This window comes from Notothenia rossii, assembly GCF_949606895.1.
Source record: "Notothenia rossii genome assembly, chromosome: 2".
In the NCBI taxonomy this organism is placed as follows: Eukaryota; Metazoa; Chordata; class Actinopteri; order Perciformes; family Nototheniidae; genus Notothenia; species Notothenia rossii.
Window position 1 is genome coordinate 76,821,972 of NC_136904.1, and position 17,409 is coordinate 76,839,380.

Sequence of the window (17,409 nt, forward strand, 5' to 3'; positions counted from 1 at the left end):
GCAGATCCAAAAGTGAAAATTAAATGGTGGTGGACCACTGAGAATGGCAAGCAGATTGTTTTATCTTCTATAGTTTTGATCTAATAAATCGTACAGTAACAGTACAACTTTCTGTATTTTTAAACCTCAGTTAGGACTGAGTGAGCTACTCAATTTGAAATGTAGTCCAGTCACTAACATGACAGTTAGAAAAAACCTCTATGGAAACTGCAAACTCCAGCCTGTAACAGAGCTAACCAGTCATGCACATCACAATGCCACCATAGAGCCATATCAGTAAACATGTGTTGTTTCATGTCTAAAGGCATGTCAAACATAGGGCCCATACAGTCTAATTCAGTGGTTCTCAACTGGTGGGTCGCGGACCCGTTTCGAGTGGGTCGCGGATGTGTGAGTGAAGACATTTTTTTTTTAAAACAAAGATTTGAATTATCTTTTTTTTTTGGGGGGGAAAAAGTCAAACTTTTATTATGAAGGCCCGATTCTCTAACGCTGTGCATGCAGTCGGTGTTGGACTGGAAGTACCGGAGACCATAAACGGTTTTGAAAACTTCTGTCACGTAGTGATCATCTTCTACATAAAATATCTTTGCTGTTGTTTTTAAGAGTCTTCTGGCCAATCAGAATCAAGATTGTTGCCGGAAGTCCCCACGGAGAATAACTTTGCGGTAGAACTCTTCTTTATACATCCATGGGTACAACTTCAGATAAAAATGAACAAATAATGAAATATGACCCCCGGTTACATGATTGACAGGTCACAGAACAATGGGAGCTATCTACCCTTACCCACAATTTAAAGTAAGTCACAGAGACTATCTCCTCTTTACTCTTCTCGCAGCAAGATGTCAGAACAAAGTGAAAAACAAACAATGGCATGAAATATTATTAAAATGTCGGGTAATAGATTTATTTATTTTCTTCTCAGAGTGTACAAGAATGCATAGTTTATGTTATTATTTCTAAAAATCTCCTGGGGGAGAATCCCCCGAGACCCCCCTGCTAGGGTTGGCTTTTCAGCATGTGTGCCTTTTTATATAGTTCAGCTTTGATTCCATCATCTCATTAAACCTTTTTTAAAAGCATACTTTAGTTCTGTGAAGGGATATAAGGGATATATGCACTGTACCTCACTTTAATTAATATTGTATGCTGAAAAGCGTATATATTACAGCACGTTTTTTTGTTGAATAGATTTGAGTGCTTCAAAATGTTGGGTCGCGATGTATTGACCAAGAAAAAAGTGGGTCCCGAGGCCTGACCAGTTGAGAACCACTGATATTTTATAGTCAATCATGCTTTATTGTTCAAAAATGTGCTTTATTTTTCTCATCAAAAAAACGATTATAGGTCTGAGTTACTCCAGTCTATCTATTTTGAGTTTGTTTAATGAAAAATATATATGTTTTGAACTGAACATATTTATATCTAATAGAACCAACATATAACTACGTGATTTTAAATTAACATGATTTGTTTACGTTGATGCAAGGGGTGAAACCTAATTGGATTTAATTATACCAGCTAAAAAGCATGGCTTTTAAATTAGCAAGATTCACTTAGTTTGACCTGACGTGAATGGAATGCATTGGTTTAATGACACCTGCTAGTTTGAGACGCATGACGTCATAGTCTATCGCGAGGCACACCACGGAGGAAGAACGCAGCACACACGAGCGAGACGACCCCCATGCATGTGGGTAAGTAGTCCTATCTAGATTAATTAATGTATTGACGAGGTCTACAAATATGAAACATCGTTGGTATGAGGTAATATCATACACCTACCGTGAATATTGACCCGTGAAGTCAGCTAAATTGATGTTAAAGTGTTTCATAACTAGCGGCTAGCTAGCTAGCTTCTTGGCATATCGTGCACGGTGCCTTGCTGCCATGCACTCTAAAACGCCATATTTCCATTTTTGATCCAAATAAAAAGAAGTCATAGTGCCTGCACGTTATATCAATTAGAAATAATAATACAACACTAGATTTATGTAAGGGCTAGTGGAGCAATAGCTACTGGAATGCATGGGTGTAGTGCTGCCGGTGTTACAGTATAAGTTGAGTCATGACAACTGGCGACATTCTATAAAATAAACGTGCTCCCTGGAGGTTAGCTACAGAATTGATATCACAATTTAATCGGAGCTGATCACAAGTTTCATGACTGATCCAGTCATCTCGATGAGCGTTCGGGCTGTGAATAAACAACTTGTGTTTTACTTTTAGGCTGTCTGAAGGTATGGACAGCTATCAAAGCTACTATACATCACATTAAGAACGATGAACAAATGAAAGTCGGACACAAATATATAATTTAAATGATTTATTGAAGTTTGCAATGTTTTGAACAGGCATCCACACAGTCACCTACTTTGTAATGTTCGATACCTCCCTGTAAGCGTCACGATATCGGACTCTCACCCACAACCTCACATACGAGTACTGAATGTGCAGCAAAGTGATCTTAGGAAGGCAGATATAGCAAAAGATGAACGTAAACGACAAACGATGTTTCTTTCCTGGTAAGTCAACAATGGGTCCTCAATGTACACGCCCCGGATTCCTATGACGAAAATAATAGAATGTCGCCAGTTGTCATGACTCAACTTATACTGTAACACCGGAGCGGCACTTCAGAAGCGACACTTTGCGACCAAAACTCACTGAACTAGCAGCCAGGAAAGAGCAACAAACAACTTAGTAAGATACATAAAGAAAAAGTACATCTGTTTACAGGTGGCGCTAGACTTTTTCGCTGGATCTTAACATTTCCGTCAAAATCCATTATTACCCGTCGGTCTGTACAACGGGGGGGGGGGGGGTGGAGATTCGGGCTCGTGAACTGTAGCGCCGTGTTATGCATGCCCACTGCACCTCGCGGGAGCACGCACAGCGTAAAGCGAAAACTCACAGAAGAATATTCGGTTAACGCGGCCACTGGTTTACAGCACTGTTTGACATGGGTGTTGATTTTGCTCTCAAAGTGCACCAGATGGATGCATTTAACTTCAACATTTAAACATAATTCACATTCGGCATTTACATACTAATTTAGTCTAGCAATTCAAATAATAGTTTCTAGCCCAAATTATATTGCACTTGGAGTTGGCATGCTACTGCAGATTAACCTAACCATGTCTGTTATTCACAGGTGTCCTGGGAACAAACACATTGACATTGCTGGCAGCAGGGCAACCTCTTCTTAATGGTGGTCAGTAATCAGCATCTTTTTTTTTTTTATCAAGTTTGAAGTTTTAGCACATTGTAATCTTAAGAACTGCTTGACCTTGCTTGATTTACATCAGTAAATTACTAAAACATATAGGCGCATATAGGCTATGTTATGGTGGTTGCCATAACATATAATAATACAAATATTTTCTTTGATTTTCAGATTACAACAGTACATGTGGAACTGCAAAGATTGTGGTACGTCAGTGTCTTCTAGGCGCCTGTTGTTGAAGCATTTCAAACTAAGACACGGCCATTATGGTCGTAATTTCCGATGTCCATGCACCTATGCCACTTATTTAAGACTTGGAACAATCTTTTAAGTTTACAGAGTCCATGCCAAACAAACATCACAGCAGCGTATAGAATTATCCACATTTCACTGTCAGTTGTGTGCATGTAATTCAATTGCAACAGAGAAGGAATATTTCATTCATATAAATACACATTTGAGGAGGAATGAAACAGTGACATGTATGTTTCTAGGTTAGGATTAGTAAAAAAGAGCTCATACAGTCTAAGGATGTATTTTTTTATTTTAGTATTACTGTGATGAGCCTGACAATTGGCTTGTAGGGTAATTTGCTCTCTGTTAGGAATGTTTTTGAGTTTTGAGTTATGTCTAATGTTTTCAGACATTTGCTATTTTAAGGAAAATGTCTGATACCCTTTGAATGACATTTTTGATAAGATTTTAAGTACATTTTTGATACCATTTGAAGTACATTGAAGTACATTTTAATACCATTTTAAGTACATTGAAGTACATTTTTGATACCATTTGATGTACATTTTTGATACCATTTGTGAGGTTCTTTTTTATAATGTGTATAATGTGTTTTAATCAGTCAATGTTAGAAAGAAAATGTTAACTTCTCACTTTGTTCTAATAAAGGTTTTTATTAGCACAATTGTGTTTCTGTGACTTAATGGTTCTGTTAGACTAAATTTAGTGTTATCAGTATATTATAATTATGTGACAAAATTCCATGCAATTGGATTAAATAGAACCAACATGGTAAACACATGTTAGTTAAGCTAAAGTAAAATATATCAACAATTGTGTGGAATTTTGTCACGCAATTAAATCGTGTTGGTTTAACAAATCATTTTTTTGAGTGGCAACACCTCTTTTCACCCTCCGTTTAAAACCAGAGCCCAGTCTGCTCTTATTGGTTAGCTGGCTGGCTCATTTGTGATTGGTCAACCGCTAAGAGATGTACGCCCTGTCACGTACAATGTATTAGAGCGTTAGCCAATAGATGTGTGAGTGTTACTTAGTGATGTCGCAGAAGTAAATAAAGGAGTCCAATGGAGGTGTTTCAGGCAGGAGGGAGTTCATGAGAACTTTGGGATTTTAGCCTTTGCAAACCATTTACATGCATACAAACCTATATCACACACTACAGGAAAGGGAAAACCCCAAAAATGTTTAATAGGGCCCATTTAACTTGATTGTTTTTAGTTTTTTTGAGAAATAAATAAATAAATGAAACTAAAGTGCATGCATTACTTTTTAATTTACCTTCAGTTTATAATAGCAATATGTACATATCAATACAATACAAGGCCATCTCATGGTTTGTAAGTATGGTAGATAGTCTTGCAAAAGGGATAGACAGGGACAGGTTTCTGGATTATTAACCAGTAGATGTATAGATTCTTATGCATCCACTGATCCAATTTCATTTTTCTAGCTGGAGGGGGGTTGCAGACATCATAGCCTCTGCGGGTGGGACTCGTCTCAAAGATAGATAGCTTAAAAGAGTAGTCGAAGAAGCCATCTATGTCAATCTGGAACAACCAAACCTCAGAAGAAAGCAGGCTGCTGCTACAAACACTTTAATTAATCTGACTATAATTAGACCAGTGGTTCTCAACTGGTCAGGCCTTGGGACCCACTTTTTACTTGGTCAATACATCGGGACCCAACATTTTGAAGCACTCAAATCTATTCAACAAAGAAACGTGCTGTAATATATACGCATATAATGGTACAGTGCATATATCCCTTCACAGAACTAAAGTATGCTTTTGAAAAGGGTTAATGAGATGATGGAATCAAAGCTGAACTATATAAAAAGGCACACATGCTGAAAAGCCAACCCAGCAGGGGGGTCTGGGGGGATTCTCCCCCAGGAGATTTTTAGAAATAATAACATAAACTATGCATTCTGGTACACTCTGAGAAGAAAATAAATAAATCTATTACCCGACATTTTAATAATATTTCATGCCATTGTTTGTTTTTCACTTTGTTCTGACATCTTGCTGCGAGAAGAGTAAAGAGGAGATAGTCTCTGTGACTTACTTTAAATTGTGGGTAAGGGTAGATAGCTCCCATTGTTCTGTGACCTGTCAATCATGTAACCGGGGGTCATATTTCATTATTTGTTCATTTTTATCTGAAGTTGTACCCATGGATGTATAAAGAAGAGTTCTACCGCAAAGTTATTCTCCGTGGGGACTTCCGGCAACAATCTTGATTCTGATTGGCCAGAAGACTCGAAAAAACATCAGCAAAGATATTTTATTGAGAAGATGATCACTACGTGACAGACATTTTCAAACCCGTTTGTGGTCTCCGGTACTTCCAGTCCAACACCGACTGCATGCACAGCGTTAGAGAATCGGGCCTTCAAAATAAAAGTTTGACTTTTTCCCCCAAAAAAAATTAATAATAATTCAAATCTTTGTTTTAAAAAAAAAAATGTCTTCACTCACACATCCGCGACCCACTCGAAACGGGTCCACGACCCCACCAGTTGAGAACCACTGGACTATATCATATATAGGGCCGCTTTAAGGATTTACTAAATACCAAACCCAACCTCTCTCTCTCTCTCTCTCTTTATTTTTCGACCGTAAGGAGACCATTCATCACCCGTTCCAATTAAACATACACTCATGGTAGTGCAGTGGCAGCTGCAGGGAAAAGAGAAAAGAGAAGGAGATCAATTGCCATGAGAGAGATGGAAACAGAAAGTGGTGAAACAGAAAGGCAGCAGAGAGTGACACAAACAGAGTAGTCACTGTTATAGAAAGCGCAGAAGGGACATGGAAAAAAACTGATGGCTAAAAGTCAGATCTCCTGCCAGACAGGCCAAGCCCCCCTACCTGTGTAATAAGAAGAGTGACTCCCTCCTCAGAACGCCTGACAGCACTGTCTTAGTCCATTTCTCTAACAACATGGGGCTCCTTTCCCATTCCACCAGAGACTGATGGAAGTTGTAAGTCACAGCAACTGCTGCTTTGGGGCTGGAAAGGCTGCACAACAGCCTAGAGATTGATTCCAATAGGACCTCTTGATTTCTGACCCCTTTGTCTTTCATGACAGATTGCACAGATTATCCTGACATTGTTTGTGCTAGATCTTTCTGATGTGTGTGTGAGGATAGGAGCCAGTAGCAACATTATTGGTACTTGTACAGTGGTATGTCAAGGGGAAGACAAAATGTCAAAGACTGAAAAAAGTACAGAGGAAACATACAGTGTGCGGGTATAGCAACATTAATGGGTCTGTTTACAGTTATACCTCACTCTATCTGGATCATTTTGAGAAGTCTTTGGTGAGAACTCTTTGAGATTTTAATTCATGTTACAAAAATATACTACTAAATATACTTTTCTTCATAAATGGCTGTTTTGTGTCACCATTGGTTACGTCTTTACATTCAACAAAGACATACATCAACCTGACCTTTTATCCAGGTCTATTTGTCATTCTGTGGCTCTGCAAAGTTGAGTTTGATTTGATTCAGTCCTCATGATATTAACTATTAAATATTTCAATTTGAGTCATTAAACTTTATGGAGCAAAAGAAATATCAAAACTATCACTCTTTCCTGCGCTCGCTATACATGAACTGGCTACATGCAGGTCAAACTCATATTTTGTTTTGACTACACTTAAATGTTATACCAAAAGCCACACCCAACATTGAACTAACCATTTCCAAGACATACCTCAAGCTCCACGCCAAATATTTCAAGGTTTTGACGAACACATGTTTTACCTCAAAGCTTTATAGCAAATGCGGCCCGCGGACCATTTTTAATCGTCCCTCAGCAAATTAAAAAAGTATGATGAAATATGGCCCACAAATGAACTTCTGCTTGTCTTGTATTGTACTTCTTAAATATAAATGTTCAAATATATTACACAGTACTCATATGTTAATAAGCCCAATTTTCTAATAAATTCAGTCAATTCAAGTTGAAAACATTTTCTAACAAATCTAAGTTGATAAGAAAAAAGCCCAATAATACATTTACATAACAACCTTGAAATATATCCTTTATATTTCCTTTTATTATAAGCAATCTGAAGCTTCTGTTTTAAGGAATGAGCTGACAACACTTTTTGTAAGAAAATAAATGAAACCCTGTGAAAGCATTTTCAAGTATCAAGAATAATTTACCTACATTTGATTGATTATTCCAACTGAGAACTGAACTTATGAGGCAATATACCTCACCTCTAGGAAGTGGCCCAGCCCTTCGTATATTTTTCTGTATGTGGCCCTCGGTGAAAAAGGTTTGGACACCCCTGCTTTATAGAGTTGTAAAAAAACAGAGAACAACCCAATTTCATTAGCACCTTCTAAACGATACAGCCCCCTCGCTCCCTATACTGTCAAAAATGATTTGTGGTCAGTCAGTGTATATGAATGCTGTCATTACCATCAGGTTGTATGAATTCTGTCATATACCATTATTACATTTTCCTCTGTGATCTTTAAAATACATGTTATATTTAGTCAAATGTGAGCCTATCTCATCCTCCTCCTCAATTGCTGCCTGTGCCAGTGAATATGGAAACCTGAATGAATAACGCAATCAGGTGTTAAGACTGAGGGCTACGGATGGGGAGTAAAGCATTTTTTTACAACCCGTCATTCTGAAAAATGTCATACATCTCCTTAAGCTATCAGGGCACAGCTATATTACAGAATATATCTAAGGACTATTATTATGAAGGTATACAATGTAATCAAGGCATTATGAAGGTATCTACTCTTATAAATAAAAATATACTGAACTGAACAATGCCTTTATAGGATCTCTTGTATATGATTTAGTTTTATCTTGAATATGATGGCCCTGCTGAGCTCTAGCTTTACTGATCTGAAGCGAAGCTAATAAAGTATGAAACATTATGTTATCAGTATACAGCTGGAAAACGGACAAGTCACAGATCCCATTATTTTAAATTGGTTTCACCTTTTCACTCACTACCTCTTGAAAACCCGAATGGTTGCTTTTTCACTGGTTGTTATAACCGGCACACCGTCATCAAACCGGTGTAGTTCAGTCGGGGTGATGAAGTAATGATCATGTTTTTCACAGCTGATGTCCCCTGGCACCATACCCGCAAAGCAAAGACTACTGAATCTCATCATCCAGCTCCATTTGGCTGGTTATTGCAGGGATCAACCAGCCTTCACTTCTACTCAATTTAAGATGATGCATGAACTATAACTTAACAGTGTCACTTAATCTCAGTATCTCCAGCCTCTTATGCCTACGGGGCACATTGTAAAAGAAACACCTCGATAATATAATTTGATACAAACTGAAACATCTCTCTCATGTTGGCTTGCAAAGAGGGGAGAAAAGACACAGACAAAATGATGTTTGTTTTAGCTAGTGGCATAGCTACATGGATTGCAATGTTGGTATTTTGGTTGGTCGATCCTTACTGCCGTGTTTTCCTCTGTTAGGTAAGCTCCAGGCACCAGGCTGTATGACAATGATCTGTCCTAAGTACTGTTAATATCAGACAGTGCCCCACCTGTCACCTTTTATAACTAAAACTTCTCCACCTCACCTGCTCTCACAGCTCCACAGTTTAATCTGCACTCTGGACCTCACACTGTAGCACATAGGCTCAGTGGAAAAACTCATCCTGACTCCTCCTGTTCCATACAGTAACATGGATGCATCTCTTGCTCTGATTGAACGACAATCTCTGCCAGCATGATGTGGGAAATACTCACCGGCTTTCGTCCCTGCGCATCAACATGAGAAGGCAAATTGCTCAATCACTTCCAATGTTTGCCATATCTTAAACTCAAACCATTTAAACACACCATTTTCATAATTCAAGTAGCCAAGTGTCTGGAGTTGTACTGAGATGTAAGTCATTGTGAGACTGACCGTTGAGCGGCCCGACCAAGCAAGGCGGCAGAGGCAGAACGTCCAAAAATATAACCCGACGTGGGCATTTATTAAAACAATGTGCACAAAGTTCACACACAGCCTCAATCCTGCTGCTGTTCACGCGAGCCCAGCCTGCAGCCACCAGGATCTCACACACACACCCAACAAGAAACAGCACTTAAATACACAGACTAACAAGACACAAGTGAGCGGGGAGCAATTAGACACAGGTGAGGGGGGAGGAGCAAACACAGGGCACCAGGTTAACACAATTGAGCAATCAGTAGGAGGGAACAGAGACGACCGGAAGCAACAGACAAGATGGGGGTGAACACTTATACCAAATAAATACTACATCAATAAATTATATGAACATGTTCACGAGAGCTCTGGTAACGGCGTCTCGTCGTTACATTCCCCCCCTTTTCTCCTAAAGCGCACAGTGCCCGGGATAGACAGTCTTGGCTTTCTAAAACGGACAGAATAGATCCCTCCCCTGAGGCCATGGACACACCAGATCCCTCCCTTGAGGCTATGGACCTAATATATCCCTCCATTGGTTCTGTCGACTCCTCGGGGTCCGTTAGCTCGTCCGTTAGCTTCTCCTCCTTGTCTTCGTTAGCTCGTCCATTAGCTCGTCCGTTAGCTCGTCCGTTAGCTTCTCCTCCTTGTCTCCGTTAGCTCGTCCGTTAGCTTCTCCTCCTTGTCTCTCGTCTCCTCCTGCTTGTCTCTCTTCTCCTGCTGCTTCAGCAGCCGTGGCCCCCTGGTCATTTCCTGGCCTAGCCACCCCCAGCCGCGGTTCCTCTCCTTGGTCCCTCTTCTTTCCTCTCGTCATTGTCACCTCCTCACTTGGTCGAATCCCACTTCTGACACCAATTGTGAGACTGACCGTTGAGCGGCCCGACCAAGCAAGGAGGCAGAGGCAGAACGTCCAAAAATATAAACCGACGTGGGCATTTATTAAAACAATGTGCACAAAGTTCACACACAGCCTCACTCCTGCTGCTGTTCAAGCGAGCCCAGCCTGCAGCCACCAGGATCTCACACACACACTCACACCCAACAAGAAACAGCACTTAAATATACAGACTAACAAGACACAGGTGAGGGGGGAGCAATTAAACACAGGTGAGGGGGGAGGAGCAAACACAGGGCACCAGGTGAACACAATTGGGTAATCAGTAGGAGGGAACACAGAGACGACCGGAAGCAACAGACAAGATGGGGGTGAGCACTTATACCAAATAAATACTACATCAATAAATTATATGAACATGTTCACGAGAGCTATAGTAACGGCGTCTCGTCGTTACAGTCATCTTATTAAAGACCAAAAGCTTGGTGAATCATTTTGATATTATTGAATAAATAGCACTTCCCTCAAAAGCTAAACCAGGTTCTTTGAAACACATTATCCTGTTACATATTTAAAGTCACACATTAAACAAAAATAATTCAACTGTCTGTATTCACTTTAATACAAGTCTTACATTTAATAAACACACATGCTTCATGTCAATGCATAACAATTATCAACTTTAATCACATGTATTGCACAATTATCTCTGACAGAAGAATCCGGCAATATACAATATTACATCTTCCTCTGTATTTTACCGTCAGTTGAAGAATCCCATCATCATATACTGTTTGCCTCTCCTTCATTTAAGTACATATAAGCAAACCATGTTGCATGTCACAGCCAAATGCAGAGGAGTTTTCACTATGACAACATTGTTTCACAACACAGACATGTACGGGCTGAGGTAAACTAAGGTAATAATATGCGTGAGAAATACCTTATTTGGAACAGGGACATTCCCAAATAAAGTGCAGTGCTCTTTAATGCAGCTCAAGGCCTGACTCCTCCCCCAACCACTCCCCTCATAAGGGCTTCTCAGAAAACACAACTGTTGGGCCGTTTCTCAATCGTGAGGAAACTGGCTTCCAAGCCAATATTTCAAGGATACTACGTCATCGAGTGCCCCCGAAGGACTGTTCCAATCTCCAGCATACTTGGAATTCCACCGAGGCCACGTCCTTGGTTTGGGGGTAATTTCGAGGCTGCACATTGGTAGACTTCGCGTCCTTCAAATCCCCACAATGCTTTGCGCACGGACCAATTTCAAAAACCCTTGCGGAGAATGGCTGAACCGATACAGCTCAGCACACATTTAAATGTAAGTATGTAGTGGCGTAGAAAATGTGTTGGTAAATATGTTACTTTGTTGCATTTGTTATCACCAAAACTATGTTCCTGAAAGTAAAGCAAGTTCATAATTAGATAGACATCGTGAGGTATTTATTTTCGGTACAGTTTATTCTGAAACCGTTAGAGAGAGTGACACACTTGTTAGCCTGTTCCATTCTTCTTTGTTTTCGGAAGACGTGGCTTGGAAGTATACTTGCTTCGTTTCTGAAGGAAGTGACTTGGAAGTATGCGACTATCAAGCCAGTATCCTCGCGATTGAGAAATGGCCACGGTCCTTGTTATGGTAGAGGTAGGCAGACTTTTTTAATACATGTTTAATTTGGTCTTCTCAGTCTGTTATGTTACATTCACTTTTTGCTTTCTTACAGTTTGTACTGCTTCATATTGTTCTGCCCATCAGTAATTTGTTCAAACCTCATACCTGTGATGAATAAGACCCAAACATGTACATTGTTTGTATGCCGCATGGTGGGCCAGTTGTTTTGTTTAGCTTTTTGTGTTTTGTCTCCTGTTTATTCATTTTGCTTAGTATTCTTGCCTATATTGATTTTGTTTTGCTTGGAGTAGTTTTGCTGACCTTTTAGCTTTGGCCCTTGTTTTTGCCTATATCTTGTAGCTTCTGTTTTGCCTTGAGCTTTTGCTATGCTTTGTCCATTTTTAACATAGTATTTAAACCAACTGGGATCGTTTTGGTTTAACTTTGTTTCAGTTCTCTCTCACTGTTTGCTTGGGTGAAGAGCACTGGGGCGCAGACGTGACTTATGTGTTACAGCAGCGTGTTAGAAAATCTAATTATTGTTGACTGGTTGTAACAACACAGGAAACCACTAAACTGATGGATAAATCAAACAATTGCTATAGAAAAAAAAGACCCCTGCTGCTGTATTGATAATTTAATAGAGTCCACAGAGCTTGAAAAAAATGTAAATGATGCTGAATGATTGATGACTATAGTTATAGTATCAGAAAAAAAACCCTCAACTCTCCACATTAGAATCAGCAAAGGCAGTTGTGCAACGTTTTGAGTAGAACAAATGCAAAGCTAAGGGGACATGTTTGTTGTAAACTGTGACACGTCATGCTTTAAGTTGCTTGACTGATTTACTTAGATAGTGACCTTTTGTATTGACACACATTACCAGGCCAAGGTGTAAATATATTCTGTTCTGACTCAGAGACGCCTCCTTAGTATAACAAATATAGTTTAAACTTTTCCTATGAGGGAGTTGTGAGGCAGACTGTGAAATTAAAAATTATTTCTATTCTGGGGTGCAATAAATAAAGTCCTTAGTTTATCAAACGAGGGAGCCCTTCTGCTCACTTATCGTTGGGCGCACCCATACAATTAAAAAGACCATCTGTATGCGGATATCATTTTTCACACAAACACCAAAAAAGGAATCGCATCACAAAGACTATGTGTTGCATCTATGATTTAAGACATTGAGGTGGTCAAAATAATCAACATTTCAAAACCAATCCAAGAATTTTTTGACTTTCAGCAATTTTGCGATTGAAAATAATCTTGATTTCTTTTCAGTTGATTTGGGGTATTTTATTCATTACGGACCCTTCAATATGTGCATATGATTGTTGCTGTGACTCAATGTTTTTAAAGTGTGTTGTTTAGGGATTTATAACTCTTGCAAGAAGCTAGTCATTTCAAGACTGTGGCTGAAATAACTAGAAATTGATTTCTCAGCAAGCTGCAGTAGCCTACATCTTCTTGGTGATTGTTTAAGTGTTCTTACCCAGGATAACTTTATCACTGTCCCATGCAGAAACACCAATGGACGTAAGAGAGAAAAAAGGTTGAGCAGTACAAAATGTATGCAGTGTTTTATGAGCAACTGTGTGTCTACACCAAGAAGAATTTCTCCAAGTTTTTCTAAACTTTTGAACATACACTCTTGTGTCATTAGTATATTAGTGCATAGCCGCGAGCTGAATGGTGCAGAGAGGCAGAGAGGAGTAGACCTTTTTCAAGGCAGACATTTTAAAAGGTCACACAACATTAGTGATGACTGCTTTCCATTTCGGTGAGCCCTTCTCAAGATCTTGCTAATGTGAATGCTCGCTAATTGTTACGGCTTAATGGCAACCTAATAGATCTCAGTTAAGGTTAGTATTACGCCTGAGATTTTTCTGCTATGACAAGACAAACTGTTCTCAAATTTGAGCAGAAGAAGGTTGAATTCCTGACATTTCTAATTGCAGACCCATTCTCACAGCGTTTATCAAACTTTTTCTTACTCAATATCAAGCCACACTTATTGTTTTTACTTCTTTATTTTAATTGTATAATGTCGGACTTTTGTTGCCGTCAGTTATGGGGAGAGTAGTGGCTCAGAATACTGAAATCTGTATTGTTTCATCGTTTTTTCCTTCTAATTTGTAGTCTTTTCTAAACCAAACACTGTTATTTACTCAACAATAAGACACAATTATCCTTCTGTTTATTTATTTGTTTGATTGTGTAATGTCGGGCTTTTGGAGTCCGTCAGGACCGAGGCTCGGAGCAGCTCATATTTGTTGCTTTTAGGTAATTTTACACCCGGAAACAAGTATTCTCTCCGCTTTGCTTGAGAAACCCTGTGGTTAGTCCTTAAGCTTTGTGATTGGATGTTGGAGTGGCAGTGCACCAAGGTTACGCCGAGCGTCAAACAGGTCCCCCCCCCCCCCCCAGACCTACACATGCTGGCTATTGTGTTTCGCAACATGTTCTATGGCACGTCTCTACTGGGAATTGTAGTTTTAAAAGACGTTTTCGTATTTCCCATAATTAGAAGTTGCCAGTATTAAACTGTGTACACCCCTGGAGGTTTAGGGGATTGGAAACACATTGGTGTTATCAAATTTAAAACATATAATTAATTAATGGGTGGAAATTACTTGTGCCCATAATGGGCAGCATTAATATATACCCACATGACAGCTAAGGTCAGAAGAGCTTTATTTAACAGCTGGTCTTATGTCTGTGACCCCTCCTGTTGTGAATTGATAAGCCTGAAACATGCACTTGTCAAGGTTCAGAGGCACATTTTGCAAATATGGCAGTAGCCATCGATCATCTTAAGATAAGATATACTTGATCCCAATTGGAAAAAATTTGATCACACAAATTCTGTGTTTTATATTTAATGATTCTGTGTTCTTCATGTATTGAATGATCAATACCTGACAAGGTCAGAGATGAAAAAGTTTGGAGATGAAAAACTTGGGTCGCAGGTTCCTCAACGGTGCATTACAAGACATCTATCAATATGTGTGTACCTCCACCATTAAACTGTCATATTCTGCACATTTCTTATACTATCTACATACATCTTATAAGAGTATAATAAATATGTATAATATCGGTTCAAATAAGTGCTTCAACATAGTTAACATTGCAGGAAAGTTGATTGTCAAGTCCCAAAACAAACCATGCAATATATTAAATGTTAAATACTTTGTCAGGCTTAATATTTATCAGATACTCCCAAAGCTTTTTGCTTACATGTATTTAAAAGAAGACCTTAACCTAAAGTATTATTTAATTTTTAAATAAAGCCTAATTAGTTTGTCTGTTTTGCACATCCTCCTATTTATATCTGTGTACATCTGGCACTAAACTGTTTTATTCTAGATATCATTTACAGTATCTTCTTGATATGTTCTATTCTATATTTCTATCATTGACCTTCTACTTTCCTCCTATTTTGTTTGTACTATTAATATTTAAATGTTTTCATAAAATATAACACATTCAAAAGTGCTTTTCAAAAATGAAAAACATTAAGAAAAATGCATTTCAAACAGTAATTAAAAAGCAACACAATCTACCTGCATTGCAATGACTCTAAACGTGTAATAACGTGCTTTAACCAGTAGGTGGTTTGGGTTAAAAAGCTGTCAAGTTTACAGTGTTAACAAAATAAAATAAACTGCTGTTTCCGGTTTAGTTTACGACGGATATATTTTGTTATTGTTTTGATATTTGTAACACAAAAGCGACGGAAAAAATCCACAGCAACACAGAAAAGATGGTCTTAACATGACCCAGCGGTCTAGTAGTTAATAAAAAAACAATAATAACAAAACAAAATATTACTACTAACTTTATTGTGAAATTAAAACAGAACGGTAAAAGAATAGTTTCCGGTCTATTCTGAGGCCCGATCTCTGTAGATAAATAAAGAACTACGACAGATGTGTAATATTTAATGCAGCCGAACCATTTAAGACTAAAGCAATCACTGCTGAATAAAGTATGATTTTATCTTTTACGAAACGTTTTTTTTCATATGGAATGCAGTTGGAGGTCAACCAATCACAGAGCTTGAGGACTAATCACGGGGTTTGTGAATTAAAGCACATGGTGTAGTCCCAAACGATAGCTGAGGATTCTGGGTAGTGTAGTGTCTTCTGCCATCCTATACTCAGAAAAAATATTTGTTTCTCCGAATCGAAGAGGAAAAATACAAAGGCATTGTACACAATTTAAACCAATCAATGTTGTGTAATTAACAAGGATAATGTGGTGTTTTTGAGTTGATGAGTAGTGCAGATATCACTGTAAAATCAATCGACAATAAAGAGAATACTTACTTCCGGGTGTAAAATCCTCCCTTATCCAATGGGAATGGACACTCACATTGCCTTTAAGTGCCGCCGACATGGACCGATGCGGTGCTTCCCTGAGCGTCAAATACCGCCGCCGATGGGAATACATTGCAATCAGTTGAAAGCTCTTTGCGTGCGTTTATGAAGCTGAAGGAGACCCGGCGCGTCACAACTGCACCCCATAGGACCCTGACCAAGCGTCGCTCCTGGACGTTCAGGGAGTGAAACTGTTTTGGATGGACTCCAAATTGTAAAAAATGTAGCCGCCCGACTCCTCAGACACATCAGATCATGGCACCACATCACACCAGTCCTCAAAGACCTTCATTGCCTTCCCGTCTCCCAACGCAACAACTACAAAATACTGGCCCTCACCTTAGAATCTTAGAATCGGAGGGATGAAACCCCTCTTTAATGGTCACACATGCAGAGCACACATTACACAAAGTGAATTTTGGCCTCTGCATTTAACCCACCCTAGTACCAGGAGTCTAGTACTAGAAGCAGTGGGCAGCTATTGTACAGCACCTGGGGAGCAATGGGAGTGGTGGGGTGGGGGGGGGGGGGTTGTCCGGTGCCTTGCTCAAGGGCAGCACAGCAAGGCCCAGTAGGTGAACTTGGACCTCTCCAAGTAGCAGTCCACACTCCATATTGTTGGGGAAATATTTTCAATGCCCATCACTTTGACCCAGTTTATCAGTTCATACTTTCTTCAGATTAGACGTGGCAACTCTACCGTGAAGTCAGAACCTCTGACTCTGGACTTGTTTTGTGAATTCTCTGGCCGAAGCTCCTAAATAAACCCATCAGTGTTTGACATCAAAGCTCCAGCTCTCCCGTGTCTCTTCTGAGTCGGTGAATCCCCCTGCATTGCTACACAGAAGTTTTCCCCCACACATATTTAGGTCTGTTCGGGGACTTGAACCGGCGACCCTACGCTCACAGTCCAAGCGCTTCACCGAAAAAGTATCTTGTCGTGAACGAGAAAGTATATCGTGCGCACTAATTAATAAAGCGTGCCTCGTGTTTATTTAAATTGAGGCCAAGAATTACATCTTGTGCGCACAAATTAAGAAAACGTTGGCCTCGTTTTATTCATTTTTCTCTCTCCAGGGCTCCGTAGAATTGGCTGTTCATGGGAATGAAAAGAAACACATTACCCTGATACAAATCCTGCAGTCACAGGATATAAA

At 39.4% G+C, this 17,409-nt stretch overlaps 1 protein-coding gene and 1 long non-coding RNA gene across 2 annotated transcripts in view; both read left to right on the forward strand.

The window, feature by feature from the left end:
- Window positions 1-1,580: 1,580 nt before the first annotated feature.
- Window positions 1,581-3,971, forward strand: LOC307028961. The gene is made up of 3 exons (XR_013805180.1): window positions 1,581-1,700; window positions 3,158-3,217; window positions 3,401-3,971. It is a non-coding gene; the product is annotated as an uncharacterized lncRNA (long non-coding RNA).
- A 483-nt stretch (window positions 3,972-4,454) lies between these two features.
- The window catches only part of LOC307029680 (uncharacterized protein), a gene marked incomplete at its 5' end in the record, with an annotated part of 20,360 nt that continues 7,405 nt past the window's right edge, over window positions 4,455-17,409 (forward strand). Inside the window, one exon of the mRNA XM_079665759.1 lies at window positions 4,455-4,470. Within this exon, the coding sequence (XP_079521885.1) occupies window positions 4,455-4,470 (16 nt within the window). The remainder of the gene's footprint in view (window positions 4,471-17,409) is intronic.